Here is a 21,444-nt window from a genome sequence, read left to right on the forward strand (position 1 = left end):
AGGGGAGACGTAAACAGATGCCCCCCAATTAGAGGGAAACAGGCGATAAATAATGAAGGGTGACATAGGTCTGTTAGAAGCAAGATGAGGAACAATACAGCGTAAATGGGAAACTCGAGTCACAAACACTATAGCTCAAAAACTCCAACATGCAACCAAACACGATCCATCACACGCTCTGCTGGCGCCAGTTAGAAGGGTCAAACAGGCTAAAATCCCCATAAGCTGATTGCAGAGATCCTGCAGGTGTAACGCATGACACAGATCTGCGGGTTAGGTTAGATGGTTGCTGCAGCAACCACCCATCATCTTACAAAACTCAATGGAATGGGAAAACCCTGACTTTGCAAACCAAATTACCTATGCCAGTGGAAAGAAATGTTTCCAACTGCGAAGACCTTAAATTATGGAAATCGCAATCACAGAAATCAGTTTGCCCACCAGAACATAAAGTGTCAAGAGGCTAAGGAACTGTCAAATGTGGTCATACACCAAAACCATGTGAGATAACATAATGGGTGGCATTCATCTTCAAGTATAGAAACAAGGTGAATAGAAAAGTTTGACACCAGTTTTTCTGACCTGTGCTGGGCAGACCAGGTCTCTCCCTTCCATCTGTGCAGAGTAGGTCAGGGCTCTCCCTTCTGTCTGTGCGGAGCACATCAGTGCTTTTCCTACTGTATATGCTGTGTGGACCTATACAATCCAGTCTGTCTCTGTTTAGGAGTTCTGGGCTCTTTCTTCTGCCTGCACGTAGAGGATTTATCAGACACTGGGAATCCTCTCTGCTTACAGTGTACCCATCCAATGTGGGAATTGTTACACCTATAAAACAAAATACGGAAACAGGTTAATTAACCTAAGATATTATGCAAATTCACAGAGTATTAGTTAGTGGGGAGGTCTTATATCCTCTCGCCAAACTTTGCAGGTGGCATTTTCCCTAATTTATGAAACATTTCATGTTCAGCCAGAAAACAAGCAGAGTACAAATTTGTAGATATTTCAAATTTGTAGGATACAGTTCTGTAAATATATCATTATAATTGCAATCTTGAATATTTTTCCACTTTTTTTATTTGGTGTTTTTATAAAGTGCCACTAACCACCTTGCAGTAGAGTCAGTGCTTTGGGATTATGTACATGAAAAAGGACGGACACATCATAGTCTTGGATAGATTATCCGACTTAAGGCAAGCATTAGTGTATAGTCAGCAGACACAAGTCTGCATTCAAATAGAAGGATAGAAGGTGCACAGCTTTGAATAGGCCCCATAGTAAAATTCTGAGCTGCGATGGTGAACACAGTAGCAGGCTGTAGGATCGAACTGGAGAGTTGAGGGGATCAAAGTGGAAGAAGTGGGTTTTAGCGATCTCCTGAGTTGGGGAGTCCGTTTCTGTCTGAGATTCCGTGGTAGAGAACGCCACTGAGATGAATCTTAAACGCGGAAGGTCCTCCCCCACAATTCTTGCAGTGAGTCGGATACAAGCAACATGGTTCTGAGCTCTTTAGAACTTGAACAGCGATTTGTTGTGTAAGCCGGATACAAACTGTTACAATGATCAACTCTGGGGATAAACACAGCAAGGATTGAGTAAATTCCACTGCCATTTCCATTTTCCAAGCTTTATTTCAATCATTGGAGACCATAAAAGTAAAAGATAAAAAGCATACATCACATAATTTTTGTACATCACTAGATACAGCCAACAACAATTAATCATACAAACTTGATAACAAGTTAAACAATTATTGAACATTAAAAAGCATTTAAAACAATGAATTCATGATTTAAGTGGAAAACGGAAGGGGTGTGTTTAGCCTGCACTAGAGGGATTTAAAATCTTGCGACGCCTGACCTGAGCCACATAGAATTAAGGAAACGGGACACCGCAAAGACAATCGGGGGGTGTGTTCCAGTTCGCATAACTCTGAAAGCCTCCCGTATCTGTCTAAACCCCATGTTCCGGCATATTGGTAGTAGCCAGTACCTTCTAGGTGCAATATAGCCTGGACAGAAGAAGAAAACTTGTGTTAGGGTCTCTTCTTGGCTCTCACAGGCAGTACAGCCGACTGGGGAGGCTTTTGTCCCTTTATTCATAAATGCATGGACTGGCAGACCACCCCACCTAAACTGGACAAAGAGTTTCCTTGCCATGAGTGGATATACTTCATAAAGGAAAGCGTCAAATAAATATTGGTCTTTAATGTTAAAAAAATCAATAGTTAAGCTGCCAGATTTTACACTCCCTTGGAGTTCCTCCAGTCTAAGAAGTCTGTAAGATTTAACTAGCTCGAGGCGTGAAATAGTCGGGGACGCTTCCTCGGGGTGGGTCCATAAATTTGGCCAGCCTAGTTTAAAGCACAGGTCTTTTATATGTGCAAACCAGGATATTTTCCCCACCCATTGGAGCCCCAAAATCGCCTTGACTTCTGACTGGTAAACTGCTAGCTCAGGAGTCACCCGTAATCTGCGCCAAAAGGTGAAAGGTCGCAACTCAATTTCCTCATTTAAGGGTCTAAGGCCAAGGTCCATGCGTAGGAGGATGAGAGGGGTACTTGGGGTTAAGACCAAGAGCTGTCTCAAACTTGTTTTCAGTTTTGACCAGTGCACCCCCAGGGCGGTGTCCCCAAAGTTCTGCCCCATACACGATTTGAACTTTATAAATCTCCGTCAGCGAGCCCAGTTGTCTTGATGTTCAATTCCTATATAATTTTGCTAGGCCCCCGGTCATCTGTGAATTCCACTGCACACAGGAGAGATCCCAATGATTAGGGCCAGAACTAGAAAAAAGTAGGATGCTTGTTTGACAGACACGGGAGCAGGATTTCAGTTATATCACCATTCACGCACCGAGTACTTCAAGGGGACAAAAGAATACTCATTCAATAACACCAACACTAAACCCTCAACTGACTGGCCATAAAGGAAGAGCTAACACTTGCATACCTCTGCTGGCAGTCTGATGCTATAGTAGATATAAGCAATATCACAATAAGAGCATACTTGGATTCAAGAGCTATAACAGTGAGCTTATTATTAACGACAAACAAGAACTGTTCGTAACTCATTTCCAGAACACACATCATTGTTCATCACCCAGCTGTTTTTAACAGAAACACTAGACTATCAATCCGCTCTTTCATGGCTTTCAGGATGGCCAGTCCACACAAGCATATTTCTTCATTCAAGAAGAAAGCAGCAATCTATAGTTTATTACGAACAAAAGGTTAACGTTTCTGTTTACATCGCAGATGAGTCAACTGCATGACATTCGTCTATATGAGGTCAGTGGAGTAGAAGTACTACTTTACCGTGGTCTGGCATCCTAGCTGGCCATCAGCTCCAGCCGCAAAGTATCTCACTCATTGTGGGAGATGCCTTTATCAGTTTGTATTTGTTGAGCCTCAAGGAATGTCACTTTAGCTGTTGCAGATTTCATCACACCTACTTTCCATTTGCAGCTGGGGAGTCAGTTTGCCTTCCAGTGAATTGTGATACTGCTTTTGGCAATCATTGCCAGGTCTCCAAATCTTAACAGTTGTTTCAACTCCTAGTTCTGTGCACATGCCCTCGACACAGCACAGGGGACACCTTCATTCCAGACCCATACTCTTTGCAATCAGTGTCACAATCTCTCTCCAATACTTCATCATATCACAGTCCTACACCATATGGTGATGATTGACACCTGGGGCACTGATCTAGTTTGCCAGGGAAGTCTTTGCTATTCTGTAGGGAGGAAGGTAGATCTGGTGCAAATAGTTAAACTGCGTGTATTTAAAAAAGTATGTTTCTCATAACCTTTTTAATTTATGCAACAGCGGTGCACCATTTGCCCCAGTCACCTCTCTTCCTATTTTCTCCCCGCATTTCAAATTCACAGCAGAGGTATCTCAGTAATAGGCAGGAGCTAACCCCTGTGTATCATAGCTACTGCACATTTAACATTGGCATATGTTAGAATCATAGACATCACCTTAGATGTATCTGGTTTATTATCCTCTTCTCCCCAGGTGCGTGTAGCGGCCCTTATTAAAGCAGTAGGGGATATAAACTGACCAGGTCCCAGTCCATACTCCTCTCTTAATGCCTTGAATGTACAGAAGTACCTATTTCCATATAGATCTTAAACACTGTATGCCTTCTTACCACCATGGCAATTTATCGTGTGCATAAGCAACCGTTCGAATCTGGAGAGGCATCAGAGAGAAACCCTGGGTGCCTATACTATGTTTGCCTCTATCCACTTCAAATATCTCTGCCAGCAGTGACTGGCTGCTCAAACAGTTTCACAGTATCCATGTTCAGAAACAATGTCAAATGGCACACCCCATCCTGACCGCCTTCATCACCCAACCATGGCATCATCCACTGAAGCTGAGAAGTCACACAGTTTATCTCAATGTTTGCGGCTCCCATTCCCCCACCGTCCAAGGGCATCTTGATTGTCTCTACTGAAACATGCTTACAGGCTCCACTTCCACCAACTCCATTCAATTCCTTCAAGAATGGCCCCCTGATTACCATTGGTAAGGCCAGAGCAGAAAAATGTATCTAGGCATCAACAGCATTTTGCCTATCGCTACTCAAACCAGAGGGGGATATGAAACCAGGGGGGGATATGACCTCCCAAACCCTTAAAGGTTTCTTGCTCCCACTTTAGTCATGCAAGAAGGTCCACAGCTGGTTCTGCCTCTGCCATGGGCCTGAGAGGAAACACTATAATTTCCCAGTGTACCTGGAGACTAGAAACTATTCCAAACTCAGCCATGACAGTAGGAAGGCCGTTTACTTGGTCCTTCAAGAACGAAATTCCATCATCTCCATGCGGTCCCCCAGTTCCGACCACTCTCTCTCGAAGTGCATGCAAGAGGCTCCACTGCCACTGTGAAAAGCAGTGGCGAGAGCGGACATTAATGCCTTGTGCCCTACACAATAAAGCCCAGCAGTGGTCGAGAGTATAACAACTCAATCCACTTAACACATCCCTGCTCCAAGCTCCATTTTTTTCAAAGCTTCAAATAATTGCAATTGTAAATGCATTTATAAAGCGCTTACTACCCCTGACGCATGTCCACTGCAGTGTGTCAAATGCCTTTTCGATATGAAGCACTGTAACCACCACCCTCTGGTGGAATAGGGAAACCTCTAGTATGGAAAACGGCATGACGAAGATTGCTGTGCATGCTGCGGTTAAGGATAAGCCCATTTTGGTCATGATGTATAACATTTTTGATAGACTTTAGCAACATATTCACCAGAATTTCTGAATAGTTTATATTCGTTTTATTAAGAATAATGGCTTGCAGGATCTCACATCCAAAGGCCACCACTAAAGGCTTCCTTAGTGGATGTCGGCGACACTCCAGTCTCCTTGGCATCCATATAGATGAATAAAAGTCCTTTGTAAGTCTAATAACATTCTGGTGGTAACCTATCCAACATTGGCATTTCACTTGTTGCTAGTTGATCTATTACATTGTTCACTTTTAATGTCCCAGGCATATAGTTGGACATTGCCTTCTTAGGGCAAAATCCCCAAAATGTTTTGCTCGTTTTGTCCTCCTACTCTTCACCTACTCTCGGTTTGCGACACTAGAACTCAGGTATGTTACCACTGTACAGCAGTGGGAAAGTGCGAGCATCCTCCCTACGCAGGTTAGGAGTAGGGTGCTCGCGCGATTAAGTGTTGTCTCCGGGAGTGCCTTATGAAAAGGTACACCAGATACCCAGGACAGCTATGACATTGGTGAGTACAGGGACGTGGCACTGATCCTATCCCGTAGGACTCGCCTGCCCATTATGTCACCTACTCAGATTGGCTTCCCAAAGGAGGGAGGAGGGGAGGGGAGGGGGGGGAGCTTAGGATAGGCGAGTAACTGGGTAGTGTACCCGAGCACGACCGCTGCCCGAACAGGGGAGTACCCCTAGCTGGGGTCTCCCTACCTGTGAGCTCAGTTCCCCTCCATGGGACACCTCCAGAGGTTGTAGAGGTCCCTTCGCGGCCGAAGGGCCAGAGCCCTTCCCCACTGTTGGTGCAGTGTGGAAGGGCATGCACCCTTCCTACCTCTTAGGAAGTGGTGCTTAGATGAAGGGTGAAACGGATCAACCACCTGTCATGAAAGGCGGTAGGTGCGCTAGCACCAAGGTTGTACTGGACCAACTCCGCCCTGCTAGTGCCGGGTGGCCTGAGCACTTGAGCCAGTGGTGTTTCTAGGCTACTTCCAACAGCCTGCCAAGACGTTCTGGTGTGCGAGTTGGCACCAAGGAGGTGTCACAACGATTGTCAGTCAGATGGCGCACGGACACCACGGGTGTCCTGGAGACCCAGGCTACCAGTCTACTACTACAAGCTAGTATGCATGCTGGTTTTCGTGTGGTGCCTCGAGGCTTTGGGCCCTTTCTCACTGTACTGCGGTGTGAAAGTGCACACACCCTTCCGACACACATTAGGGAGTGGTGCGGTCATGATATTTGTAAACGTAGGTCAGGCCCACCATTGCTGCCTGGGTGCACAATTGTACAGCCGGTGTGGTTTACATACGTGTCTGACCCGCTATTGCAGGCAGGTGTGCGCACTCGCACAGACTATGCGTTTAAACCTATGTCTGACCTGCCCCCGTAGGTCTGTAAGCGACTTTTGCAAATACTCCATCTGGCCTGTGACGAACACAGTCCATCCGCAGGGGGCCTTTCACCTCCACTCAGATGGAATGTGAAGGGCTGGGTAGACACCCACAGGTGTTCACTGCCTCAAGGACCGCTCTTCCCTTAAGTTAGCATGGGATAGAAGTCACCTATATGTCAAGCTGCAATAATGGATTGCAGTGGCACAGCCTCGTGATGTTTCCTATTAATGCATTTGCTAGTCCAAACCGGTTCCAATGGCAATGGTGGGATTGGCAGATCTTGCGTGGAAATGCCACTTATGTAAAGTGGACATTTCTATGCATCAAACTCGTGTGCCATGCTGTTAGGTGCTTGTCAACACCGGAGGCCATGGGAGCACATTTGGGCATTCCCCAGCGATGACCATAAACCATTGGGCATGCAACTGAGATGGCCAACCTCTGCCATTAGCGGGGCTGGCATAAGATACGGGGCGGGGCAGAGATTGCAACACCTGGCCTCTGGGGCCAGACCACGGCCCCCATAAAGATAGAGACCTGCATTCCGCAGCCTCATGGTAGACAGGACTGAAATTTAGGGGACACATCTGTGGTTCAAAGGAATGAATACCATTTGAACATTAAAAGGTCCAATAGGGTATAACTACCCTGTTCCACCCGACCGAGGGGAGAGATCAACTTGTAGGGATGCAGGACAGTAGAACCTGGTCTGCGTGGTGCACATTGCCAGAGGACTGTTGTGCACATGGAGAGTAACAGCCTGTGGAAAAGACCATGTGCCTTCCTGAATAGTGGCAGGCCTGGGACGACACCCTGATGACACCTGGCACCCTGAAGTAGGCTCCTGAGGACCATCTGGAGAGCGGTGCCCTCCAAGTGCCTACATCACCAGCTGAAAGCTAGACAGTGCTGTGTGAGCTTGGAACTACAGAATCTTGCCTCGAGACTGGAGTGCCTAGTGCAGAGCTCAAGAAGTTGCCCGCATCTACGTCTAAGTGTTTCTTGTACTGAAGGGACCTCGACACGCATAAGCATCTTGTTGGTGGTGAGCGGATTAACCGGTTGCGGGATCCAAAGTGGCCCATTTAGACGACTGTGCCACATTTCTCTTGTGCGCCACGCCGATTGCATGCTTCACAGGTTGTGACCCTCGAAGGTGCGGGACGCAACTATTTCAGAGTCTCATTCTACCTCTTGTGGCATTGCTGAATTTGCACCCATGGTTTGACTGGAATCATCTGGTGTAACCAACATCAAGGTGTGCCAGACATAGTGCCTCATTTCCAGGGAGTTACTGCAACTCTACTTTGTTTAACCCGAGTTGTCTGGTGTGATTCATGTCACCGTGCGCCGGACCCTGAGCCCAGGTTGAAGGGGCACAACCCAGATCAACATTTACCAGACGGGGTGCCTCCTCAAGCCAAGAGGCCCCCCTGTGTGTTTCCCATTCAGTGCTTGTTCCCTCACGGGCCCAATCATGATGGAACAACTGCCCTCTCCCTATCTGGCCCTTGCAAAGAAATTGTTGTTCCAGGTAGGAGAGAAAGGAACTGACCAGGCTGGAGGGAAGCTCCAGAGAAGGTTCGGGGGCAGGTGAAGAAAATGCACGACCCCCGTACTTCGCAGAACTAGGCCTTTACATGGATGCATGCAAATTAGAAGCAAAGGACTTTCACTTGCTGGGGTAATGGGTGGTAATGCAGGCTACAAATGTTGCTGAGAGTGAGTAACAAAATTGAAATCTCCACGCTGTGCCTAAGACCAATATATACAATCATTTTTTTTGCTGATGTGGAGCAGTCAAAAATCTTGTTATAGCTACACTATATTGCTTCTGTCATTAACTCGTTGGTGCAAAAAGCCCCAAATGCATATGTTGAGCTTTAAAAAAACAACAGAAATGCTACTTGGCGCTGATTCAAAAGCCATAATCAACACTTCATGTTGTAAGCTTTCACACACCCTAAATGTGTCTTCAGATTTCCCCTGATTTCGTTTGGAGTGGAAAGATCAGAAAATATTCATTCATGTAAAGACGACATACGAGATCATTTAACCTAGTCAGGAATGTGGCAAATAGTGCTATTTTATCTTTCAGCATGACCGTAAAGGCATATATGTGTGTGCTTGAGAATGAGCATCAAGGCACATATGTGGACCTGAAGAAAATGCCTGTCCGATGGCTGATAGAACACTTGCACGCTTCTCACTCACATGGGGACTGATCATCGCATCTTCTGTCATAGTCATCACTGCCCAAGGGACACAGATCTTCCTTTTCCTTTGCTCTTAATGAAAAGACAGCAGTTGCAATCACCGGACCTAAGAAATAAAAGAAGATTTCTAAGTGATGAACAGCTTCTTGAGTCATGGTCCAATAGAAAAGAATGTAAACCGATATGGGTTATCAACAATAGTAATTACAGAAATGAAGAGCATACTTCCTGTGCAATGGCGGTCATAACCGCAAACGGGTGCCAAGGGGAAATAGTTGCAAATTCTTTGTTACTGTACAATAAATCGAACAGAACTAATAAGCCACATAGACAACACATGGACATTCAGTAGTAACCAAGAGCTGGTAGACGTAACGGACCTTGGAGGGAATCTCTGTGGTGGCAAATGATTCCATGGTGAGGTCCACGTCATGATTTTGGTGGAGTTAAAGGACATTTTGTTGTTGGCAAGAGTGCTAGGAGTATGCTTCTAGGACTGAAACAGCAGCAGCTGTGGAAACTTAGGGACAGGGGGAGAGGTGAGGCAGGGTGAAGAGCAAAATAGGTGTGGGTTTTGAGAGCGTTTGAAAGGAAAGGATGTCTGTTGCGGCACTGTTGTGTAGATATTATGAATGCGGCATTTGCATGAAGCTAACCTAGCCAAAACGGCAGCCTAGATAACAGATATATCTGAGAAGGCGTCCATGGGAGACAAGAAGATACAGAAAAGCAGCTTGAGAGCTGGCTGGCAGCTATTTACTGAAATCCATCCCAAGTAAGATGCAAGCCACCGATCAAGGTTGCAAGAGAGGTTTCAGCTGACAGCATAGAAACAAATGAGGCAGAATCTACAATAGTGCCAACCGTGCAAGTAAAATATTTAGGTTTCACAGTGGATTCCTATCTAATGCCTCTCATGTATCATATGTAAGCTTTAAGCAGCAGTAAGTGGTTTCTCCTATCATTTCTAAATTACTCTATTCAAAATATTTGTATGCAGACACTCCAGCTACCAACTGAGTTACTAAAAGTTCACAATACAACAATCCACATGATAGGGGGCCTGTGAAACATGAGCATACTTCTCTCATACACCACCACATGGTGGGGGGCCTGTGAAACATGAGCATACTTCTCTCATACAACACCACACGGTGGGGGGCCTGTGAAATATGAGCATATTTCCCTCATACAACACCACACAGTGGGGGGCCTGTGAAACATGAGCATACTTCTCTCCTACAACACCACACTGAGGGGGGCCGTGAAACATGATCATACTTCCTTCATACAACACCAGACGGTGGGGGCCTGTGAAACATGATCATACTTCTCTCCTACAACACTACACTGTGGGGGGGGGCCGTGAAACATGATCATTACTTCCCTCATACAACACCATACGGTGGGGGGCCTGTGAAACATGAGCATACTTCCCACATCCAACAGACACTGCACTGGCTGCCCATGGGTGCTGGAATCAAATTCCAAAGCCTCTTCCGTGCGCACCAGGGTTTGCTGTGCATTGTCTTCACATAATTCAACATGAAAATGACATCAAAGATCAGCAGCCAATGACTTCCCTGCCTCACTCCTCTTTCAAATATGTACTAAAGGAAAGCACTCTAGATCTTTATATTTTTAGACTTCGGGTCCAATTTAAAGTTTAGCAGAGTAAAGACTATCAGGATGGTGGGGGACTGTGCTGTTCCAAGGGTACTCTGCCTGCCAAATTTAGAAGCGACTGCCAGCTGCACGATCATCTCTGTACATTGATAAGAACCTCAGTCACAGCAATTCCTGTCAATACACCAAAGGTTAGGTGTATGGCTGACATCGATTTTAATGGCTATATACTAAACTATGGACAATTTTTTGTCTTTCAAAACCAAGTTCTCAAAGCGGAAGCTTGTTTTTGATAAACAAAAGCTAATGACTAACACCACAGGAGAGCTGTCCCAAAGGAGTTGTCATTACTGCTAGGTTTTTCATGGCGGTGACGGGCATAAAAAAGCATTATACAGTTCAGCCTAAGTACTGTGCCCTAAATAGGGTGGAAAGTGTAATGTTCTTCCATTGACAGCCTCTACACTGGCAGGCCGTCTGGGGAAGTATTCCATCGACACAGCCAACCGCACCCCCTCCCCCACACATTTTGCCTGGTACCTGATGTAACTTTGTCTGAAGTGTACGGGTTCCTGCTAGCCAGGTCCCAAGTACCAGTGTTTTTTCACTAAACATGTTCAATTGTTTTCCTCAAATGGTCAAAATCTTCAGCACTCTCAGTAAATCTCTAGTAAGTGGTAACCCTGGTACCTAGAAACTAGGATTCTAAAGAAGGTCCCCCTCAAGGGCTGCAGCACAAACTGTGCCACCCTAAGGCCCCCCTCACCAAACACATGCAAGACTGCCACTGCAGGCTGCATGCTTTGGTGCAGACAGAAGAAAAACGCACGACACATCCCTGTGTGCCATGTCACCTAACACAGCAAGAAGTACTTGTAAGTCACCCCGACAGCAGGACTGACAGCCCTAAGGCAGAGGGCTTGGTACTACATGTGAGGGCATACCTGTATGAGCAGATATGCCCCTGTGCGGGTCAGTAACATTACTGCCAGTTACAAGTGAGGAGTGAAGCCATTTTAAATTATCTACTGGAAACTGGTGAAAACTAGTTCCCCAACTACATGGTGGCTTCACTGAAGACAGGGATGTTTGGTATCAAACATCTTGTATTGATAAACCCACACTGATTTCAGTGTTTAATGTATCAATATATGCACAAAGTGGGACCTTAGAGGTGCCCCCTGAAATCCTACCAGCCTCTGGTGTGATTGCGGACTCATCTCTGTGCCAAAATCTCAAAACTGGGCCACGAATCTAGGCATCAGGATCGATAATAAGCTATCAATGGAGGAGCAGGTAAAGACATTGTCAGGTAGCTGTTTCGGAACCATGCAGATGCTTAGAAAGATCTACCCTTGGATCCCACTTTCGGCAATAAAAACCCTCATTCAGTCGCTCTTGGTCAGTCGACTGGATTAGGGCAACTCTCCGCTCGTTGGAATAAGGTAAGACCTATTTTCAAAACTTCAGGTGGTGCAAAACACAGCAGCCCAACTCACCCTTAACAAACTGGCGCACACCCCTTTACCTCTCCTGCGCCAACTACATTGGCTTCCGATTAGGAAACGAGCCATTTTCAAGATGCTATGTATAGTCTTCAAGTGGGGGGGCGTGGCTAGCAGCCTGCAATGGCGGTCGGGACCTGGTAGAGCTCCGGACCCTCGGGGGGGATTAACTCACCCTGACCCGACGATACCGGGCCCTACCCGACCCGCAGCACAGCCGCCGAGACAGCGGAGCCTCGGGCGCCGCTGGACACTGTCGGAGTCCCTGGGGGCCGCGCTGGGCCGGAGCCCCGGACCGAGGCCCACTGACGACGCGCCTTCCGGGAAGCCGGGACCTGGAGTACGGCGCGGGCCGCGCTGGATGCAGACGGCCTGGAGGACGGCGTGTGAAACCGGATCCCGACACGGGTACGGCGGAGTGCACGGACTCGCACGCGACAACGCCCCTTCTGCCCTATCCGCGAGTGCCGGAGACGCGGAGGAGCGATCTCGGCGGGCCGGCTGGGCGCGACTGCGTGGATGGATGGCGGCCCTGCGCTGGAAGGCGCTTGAGGTGTGCGGGCCGGCGGAGGGCTGAGGCGGCCCATTGGGGATTGGCGAGTGCTGGCGCCGCGCGGACCTGGCGGACTGACACTTTTAGCCACCCTGGGGGTGGCGGCCCCCGGCGGGAGTCTCTCCCCCCCCTCGAAATGCAGGACTAAGAGCTGGGACACCGGGAGTGCACGCAGAGACCCCCCCAGTGGCAATTTGATCGCCGTAGCCCTACACGGATAGGCCCGGCAGACCTCCCACTGCAGAATGACAATTGTGGGGGTGAGTGTCTCCTACTGATAGACGTGGAGCGGCTGAATTGCGACGATCCCTACAGAAGGAACAATAAGAGGGTCCCGCTGTGCGACGTGGTGCACGGATTGGCGCGGGGGGGACCGACGGGGCCTGACTGCCGGCAGTGTTCACGTGCCGCCGCCATTGACGCTGGGTCCGCGGGGCCACGCTGGCCTTCCTGTCTTGCCACCGGGACGCCTGCATCGGAGGGCTGATCACCCTGCCGGGTGCTACAAGGATGTCCTACTGCCTTGGTCGCCTAAGGCGGTGGCCCCCCCCCCTTTCCCCTCCCTCCTAGATACTGGGCCCCCCTCTAGGTCGCGAGACCACTCATTAATTGCCCACCCGCGCCGCGACTGTCGCACGGAAGTGATTGGAACTGCCCACTTTTTCGTTCGCACACGGCGACATATTCGGGCTCTGACTGGCGGAAGGTCCATTCCATGGGCAGAGTCCGAGGGAGGACGCTAGGGGACCAACGAGGAACTAGCCGACCTCCCAACATGCCGGAACGCGCTGGCCGCCCTTCCCATCCCCGGGATGAGTCTTCTGAACCCGCTGCTGGACCCCCGGACAAATTAGACCTCATACTTACAGAGATCTGAGATACCAGAGCGGCACTCGAGCTACAGATGGGCACACTCGCCACGAACTTGACGCTACTCAGGGGGGACCATGGCAAACTGGCAGATACAGTAAAGGAACATGGACAATGCCTCTCGGACCTTGATCCTCGAGTTGCAGCAAACACGTCCGCCCTGCAACAAATGCAAAAGCAGATGACAAGCCTTCAAGATCGGGTGGAAGATGCAGAAGGAAGGAACAGGCGCAATAATATACGCGTTATTGGCCTGCCAGAACGCAGTGAGGGGGTCAAGGCGGCAGAATTTATAGAAACCTGGTTTAGGGAGCACGTGGCGCCCGAGGGACTCTCTCCATACTTCTGCGTTGAACGGGCCCACAGAATACCAACGGGACCGCCTAGACCTGGCGTACCACCCCGCCCTCTGATAGTAAAAATCCTAAACTATAGAGACCACGATGTCCTACTACAGAAGGCGAGAGACAAAGCCACAATCCAATTTGAAAATCACCGTATATCTCTATACCCGGACTATACCATCTTAGTACAGAGGCAGAGATCGTCCTTTCAAACGGTGAAGAAAAAACTTCAGAAAGCACAACTCAAATATGCACTCCTGTATCCTGCCCGGCTGAAAGTTATTTATGACAAAAAGACTCATTTTTTTCGAGAACCCGACGGACGCTGAGGAATGGCTGGAGCCAGCTTAGTCACTCGGCCCGCTCCTCGCAGAGCCCGGACACGCCTGCGAAGCGGGACTCCCGTCGCCCTCGGGGCTCGCGTAGGAGTGGCGCTTGCCCATCGCGTGATCAGCAGCGCCGCGACCAGGAGGGGGCTCTGGCCGCTGCAGGGGCATTCCACACGGACTCACAAGTCCCCCACGGACTCGGAAGATAGCACTCTGCATTCAGACTCCGAACATAGCATAACTCTTTTCCCCACGATGACATCCCGGACTGCGGATGTCATAATTGATAACTAAATGCGGATGCTTACCCTATGATGTCAGATGTATCATTTGCTATATGCCTTATTTGATAAACCAGACTCTACAATTTAGAGAATGTCTCCATGAAAGTATATATGAATATTGCTATTCTGTTACTGACAACTTTTTTCTTTTCCACAGAGGAGATTGAATTGTTGGAAGCAATTATGTTGATTGAATTATGCATGTGGGGAATTGACTGAGACCTTGTGGGGATCTTAGGTCTCTCTCCTCTTGCCGATAGGCCGGGTAGGGTTTATTGTTGTTATCATGGACACATTCACTTATGACCACCCCCCCCCCGGGGCCCTGCGTAGTTCAGACGCTGTGCCAAGTTTTGTTTTGGTTTTGGGAAAAAGGGACTCCTGGTCAAGCTTGATATACAGGCTCCGCGAGTGCTGGAGCTCCATGTTGTGCAGAGTAACATGCCAGGGTCAGTTCCCACCTTAGGGTCCTATAACCTCATTACCTGGAACGTGCGTGGACTGGGGGCGATTCAGAAACGACACCGAGTACATGCCTACCTCCTCAGATGTAAGACTCATGTGGCGTTTCTCCAAGAATCCCATCTCACTGACTCTGAAACACAAAAAATGCGTAAAAAATGGAGAGGCCAGATTTACTCTACTAACTACTCTGCTTTTGCCAGAGGTGCGACCGTTTGGGTGCGCCATGGGGTCCCCTTTCTGGAGATAGAACGCCAAGTTGACGACCAAGGGAGATATATCCTGCTGAGAGGCACACTAGATGGTTTCCCGATAGTCCTAGGAAGCGTTTATGCCCCCATTTCGACCAAGACCGCTTCCTACATAGGCTGGGACGGCATTGGTAGACTGGGAGGGTATTCCCTGGGTGTTGGGAGGGGATTGGAATGCTGTGCTGGACACTACCTTGGATAGATCGCACCGACCCCTGCACGGTACCAACGCCAGTAAATTGACTGAACAATTTACAACTTGGGCTAACGGTTGGGCGCTCTTAGACACCTGGCGATGCCTTCACCCCACCCACAAAGAATACTCCTTTTATTCTCCAGTACACAGCCTCCACACCAGAATTGACAGGTTCCTCTGCTCTAGATCCATCCTTACACAGACAAGTCAGTCTACATATCTAGCGAAAACCTTCTCCGACCATAACCCACTGGAGTTCACACTCAACTGGGGTAATGTGCCTACCCCGGCCCCTACCTGGAAATTACACCCACAGCTATTGGAAGATGCCCCATTCCGCTCAGCTCTTTCTGACACCATAACAAAGTACCTAGCAGACAACTGGAACACAGCCTCCTCTAATCTGATAGAATGGGATGCCTTGAAGGTGGTGGTCCGTGGGTCGTCGATAGGACGGTTAGTGGGGGCCAGGCAGGAGATACACCAACGTCTTTTGAACATAGAACGACGACTGAACACACTTAAACATGAGGCGGTGACAGACCCCGATAAAAAAATAGCACTACAATCTGCCCATATTGATCATGCGGACGTACTGGAGACACTACGGACAATAGATCACAAAGCATTCCTACACGCAGAGGCGGATAGGTCGGGTGCTCTGCTTGCCCGCATAGTTCGGGACAGACCGGATACACCAATCATAACCAGAATACGTACACCCACAGGACATATCGTCACCACACAGAAAGAAATAAACACCGCCTTTTATACACATCTCAGAACGCTCTACGCGCCACCCCCCACCCCCTGCGGAGGACTTCTCGATAACAGAGTTCCTACATGATCTCCCCTTCCCGAAACTCCCTGAAAATGTACAACAAACCATAGATGGCCCCATAACCCAACAAGAAATCCGAGATGCGATTAAGGGCCTGTGTCGCAATAAAGCACCAGGGATGGATGGACTACCAGTGGAATTTTACCATACATTCCAAGAGACCTTGGTACCCATACTAGAATCAGTATACAACCTTGCCTTTGAAACTGGTCACCTTCCTCATTCTACCATGCAAGCACTGGTCACATCAATACCCTAACCAGGTAGGGATGGATTAGAAATGTCTAATTACAGACCCCTCTCCTTGCTATCTACGGAATATTAAATTCTAAGTAAAGCCCTCGCTAATCGTATACAACCACACCTTAATGAACTCATACATGAGGACAAATGCGGGATTCTACCGAACCGCAGCACGTCCCTTAACAATAGACGGCTGCACCACGTGATGACGGCTATTCCGCCTACGTACCAACTTGTGGGCTGCATAGCACTAGACCTGTGGCAGGCCTTCGATTTGCTTTCCTGGGACTTTAGGTTTGCGACACTGCAGAGGTTTGGGGTACCCGACACATATCTCAAATGGGTTCGCCAATTATATACATTCCGACAGCCAGAGCACGCACTGGCCGTTACATCTCAGAGCAATATTATATTTATAGAGGCACCAGACAGGGATGCCCACTGTCTCCGCTGCCGTTTGTGCTCGCGCTTGAGCCCCTGGCTATAGCACTCAGAGGTTCGGCGGCCCAACTCGGCATTCCCGTTAACGGTACAGACCACTTGCTATCCATTTACGCAGATGACATACTATTGTATTTACGAGACCTAACGGCAGTCAATAGCCCCCTTCCCGAGATGTTTGCCACCTTTGAACGCCTTTCAGGTCTGGCCATAAACCCGGAGAAATCTGCCGCTTACTTCTTACGGGAAACACCATACCACAACACTCTGCAGTTTGGTGACTACACACTGTCGGTGGCCCCCACCACCTTTAAATATCTGGGCATACATGTGTACAGGACGCAGACGGATCAAATCGACGGTAACATTGGGCGAGCGGTAACGGCCTTGCGCGCCAGTGTGGACTTCTGGTCATCACTACCCTTATCGGTGATGGGCAGAGTCGCCATCTCGAAGATGGTTATATTACCCCGCCTATTATATTACTTTGTAAATCTGCCCGTCGTCCTCCCACTGTCCATTTTTAACACACTTAATACTATACTGGTTAATCTCATTTGGGGCGCAGGTCGCAGGCGAATGAGCTTGCGGAGGCTACAACTGAGCACCCGAAGTGGGGGTCTGGGAGTCCCCGACTTTAGGGCCTACTATTACGCTAGTCAGCTCCAGTGGTTATCGTACTGGACAGCGGGGAAAAACCTACAAGAGATCGGATTTACACCCCAGAGATTAGACCGGGGGGGAACTGCACTCATATTGCCTAGGACAAAAATCCCTGCGGATAGCCCTCCCCTATTGACGACAGCTCTACAATGCTGGAGAAGGGCACTATCGTACACCTCCCCGGCCGCCCCTTATGCACCGAACATTCCCCTCTTGGGGATTCCCACACCACAAGGTAGACTCACAAAAACTATATTGCGGGATTGGGCGGATGCAGGTGTGGACGACGTTGGGGCTTTCTTTGGCGATGGTGCTTTGCTGGACCATGATCTCTTCCGGCAATATACAGGTGCACCACCACGTCTATATTTGCTACACGCTACTGTGTCCCACTATATTAAACGCGCCTGGGCCCCACAGAGGAACGAACCCCCACAACATAATCTGGTACATCTTCTATATTATATGGGGTATGGGGGACATCTGGTCAGATGGCTGTACACCGGGATCCGAACACATGCAGCAATTCCACTCACGGCCCTTAGGGCACGTTGGTCCGAGGACGCCAATAGTGCTCTTACGGATAAAGCCTGGGAATGTATGATTGAACACCCCAAAAAAGTATCACGTAACGCAAGACTAAAGTTTATACAGATGATGATCCTCCATAGAGCATACCTTACCCCCGAGAGGATTCATCGTATATTTCCAGAATCCCCACATCATTGCCCCCGCTGTAGGGGGGGGAAGAGGCAGACTTCCTACATATGTTATGGTCCTGTCCCTGCCTTAGTGACTATTGGGTAGGGGTTCGAGATGCCTTGAGCGCAGTCACTAGACTCCCTGTCCCGGAAGACGCATTATATTGTCTCGCAGGCCTCCGTAGACGCACAAAAGCGCAGAAAGTGCAGTTGCGGTTTGTAGACCTGGCCCTTATGGCAGTGAGAGCTCTTACCATGCGATGGAAGTCTCCTAGGAGCCCACCGGTACCCACGTGGCAGAGGGATATGATTCAGTGGGGGAGGGCAGAGGGTGCAGCTCTTCGCAGGGAAGAGGATAGGGGGCTCAGGAAACAACCCATCTCGATGGACTGGGAGGCTATGCTGCTTAAGCTGGAGTCACTCTATCTACTACCCCCGCAGAATATCCCAACCCAGTAGCACGCAGGATTCCTACAAGACCCTTTCATGATAGGTTTCGTGACCCAGACGCACAGCTTTGCTAACCCGAGGGCAATGCTACTCTTTGAGGTCTATATCATAACGCCGCAGAGAGATAGTTGGTGAAACAAAAACACGATTGACCAGGAGTGGGGAGAGGGTGGGCTAGGGAGTGGGGAGAGGGTGGGCTAGGGAGGGGGGGAGGGGATGGTTTAATGAAGTTCCCTTGTTGATTGGAATGTAGTTGTCTTCTATTGTCAGATCAAATTGTAGTGATATTAACGACGCAATTGGAGATCACTATCTTCGATTTTATCGTTCAAGAAATGACACACATAGCCATTATAAGTCATATGTATAATGTTCTTAATATAAAAGCAAAAGATTGTCTCTGTAGAATGACTATTACATTTCAAACTGTTGAAGTCATCAATAAAGTATGTTAAAAAAAAAAAATGTATAGTCTTCAAGTCTCTACATGGAAAAGGCCCAGCCTACTTCAAAAAGAAACTAGCCCTGTATCGACCCGTGCGTCAGTTAAGATCCAGCAATCGCAATCTGCTCTGCACGCAGAGAATAAACAAGGCTAAAATGGGTGGTCGAGCCTTCTCTCATATAGCTCCCAGCCACTGGAACAGTCTTCCCGAGGAGCTAAAGGGCCTGTGCCGATCTGTCCAGATTTAAAAATTGCTCAAGACCTGGTTGTTCTAGGATTTTCTGCTCATTGGTATTTTCTTCTCCCGCGCCGAGAGATCCCCCTGGGTATGATTGGTTGCGCTTAACAAGTGAGTATAATAATAATACAAACTAATCTCTACAAGCCTGCCACCAGATACACAGTTCTAACCTCCTAGGGTGAGAGCCTTTTGCTCTCAGGAAACACAGAACAAGAGACTGTCCAGGAAGGGGGTGTAACACCCCCTCTCACAGGATGACCTGTTGATTAGCCTCCCTACAGCAGCAAGCTTCACAGAGCTGTAGCCTTTGGAATGCAAATCTGTCTTCCCTCAAAGGAGAGGAAGCCGACCCTCCTTTGTCCAGAGCCCTCTGGCACCTGGACAAGTGAGAAAATTAGCTAGTCAGGTAGGTGTGCCACCCCCCGGCTAGTACCACCCCATAGGTCCTGGGGACTCAGCAGCTACAGGACAGGTCGACATTTGAGTGCAACTGGCAAAGGAGGCAGCAGGTAGACCGGCTGGGTTTGCGCCAAGTCAATTTCTCGATCTTCTGTTCTTGCAGGAGTGTGACTCTTCTTGTCAGTCTTTGTCTTCAGGTCAGCGCGATCTGTTTCTCTGGTGCCAGGAACTCCCCTAACGTTCCTAAAGTCAGTATTTAGGGGAGTGTAGGGTTGTAGCTAGGGTTGTAGCTAATAGGCTCCTGACCCTTGGGGTCAGTACGCCCCTATATAAACCCTTCATGTAGGAAGTGGGCATAACCCTGTCCGAGAATTCCTAAGTATGCATTCACAAATATGGCTACTTTTGAAAATTAGGAGTGGTGCTAGCCTGGGGGAGGGGGTGGCATGCCTACTTGACAAGCTAATTTTCCCACCTGTCCAGATGCCAAAGGGGGCGGCTTTCTCTCCTGTGAGTGGAGTCAGATTTGCATTCCAAAAGCAGGAGCTCTTTGAAGCGTGCCACCCAAGTAAGCCTAATATGCAGGTCATCCTGTGGAAGGCTCTCACCCTAGGAGGTCAGAAACAGGGTCTCGGGTGGCAGGCTGGCAGAGACCAATCAGGAAGCACATCAGAGGCTGATAGGTTTTCAGGGCGCACCTCTAAGGTGCTCTATGGGTGCATATATTGATAAATCAAACACTGGGATAAGTGTGGGCTTATCAATCAAAGATGCTCAGGGGCGTGGTTTGGACGCCGATCGGGATGGCGGCGTGAGCCTGCAGCTCCGTGCCTGATCCCCGATAATTATCCTGTTTGCCGGCCAAAACGCGCCGCTGGTGGCGCGAGCCTGTTGCGCTGGGCGCCGGGACTGAAGCGGACGGTGAGAACGAGACGGCGGGATCCCGGGCGAGGTGCTGGAGCCGGATCGCGGAGTGGGACGTGTGGCGATCGAAGAGCAAGATGGCGGCGGCCCCGAACGGCGGAGCCTAACGAGTGCCGGACAGAGGCTCGCGACTGCAGGGGAGGCTCGCCGCCGGCGGGACTGGGCGGTGCCGGTCACCCACTGTCCGCAATCCAGGAGACCCGGCGTTGGTGCGAGGAGCTTTCCGCTGCGGCGGCGGGGGATTCTGCCGCCCCTCCCCCATCGCTGAACACAGCGGCCTCGTGAGGGGAATCCAGCTCCTGGAGGGAGGCGCGGTACGCCGGCGGCTGCCAGGACACGGGCGGCGTCCGGCCGAGACGTCACACACAAAGACGAACAACGGAGATGGTGAGGAGAGTGGTGGATCCCGCGCCGGAGCTCGGGGCTGAGTCGCTGCCCCGCTGGGGCACGGCTGCCTGCGGAAGGACGTGGCTGACCGGAGTAGCTGCTGGGCTGCGGAGGGGACAGGCTCGGACGCGATACGGGAGCTGGCGGCGGAGCCGGGTGAGACGCACCCAGTGGTTGTGGACGGACGGTGATGGCTGCCTGAAGGGACAGCAGTACTCGGATTGGGGAGCGCTGAGGGCCGGCACGCCAGACAGCTGCGGAGTAGCGCCCCCCCGGGTGCACGGCTGGCCCAGTGGGGTGGATCGAGCTGGGTCTTCCTCGGCGCTGGAGCAGGGATGAGGTGAGCTTGCACTGCTGCTGACGCTACGAGGTGTAGCGGAGGGCCCTTGCCCTGGGTGGCGTTCGGGGGCACGAGGACGGAGGCAAGGGGCTACTGGCG

General features: G+C 49.7%; 1 protein-coding gene across 3 annotated transcripts in view; it reads right to left on the reverse strand.

Moving 5' to 3' along the window:
- Positions 1-21,444, reverse strand: part of LOC146800033 (uncharacterized) — a 141,362-nt gene that overhangs the window by 85,146 nt on the left and 34,772 nt on the right. For all 3 annotated transcript variants that reach the window (XM_085620933.1, XM_085620932.1, XM_085620934.1), the window contains exons 3-4: positions 8,849-8,956; positions 583-825 (exon numbers count right to left, since the gene is read on the reverse strand). In XM_085620933.1, coding sequence (XP_085477059.1) covers positions 583-825; positions 8,849-8,956 — 351 coding nt within the window. The remainder of the gene's footprint in view (positions 1-582; positions 826-8,848; positions 8,957-21,444) is intronic.

This window comes from Triturus cristatus, chromosome 8, assembly GCF_964204655.1.
Source record: "Triturus cristatus chromosome 8, aTriCri1.1, whole genome shotgun sequence".
Taxonomy (NCBI): domain Eukaryota; kingdom Metazoa; phylum Chordata; class Amphibia; order Caudata; family Salamandridae; genus Triturus; species Triturus cristatus.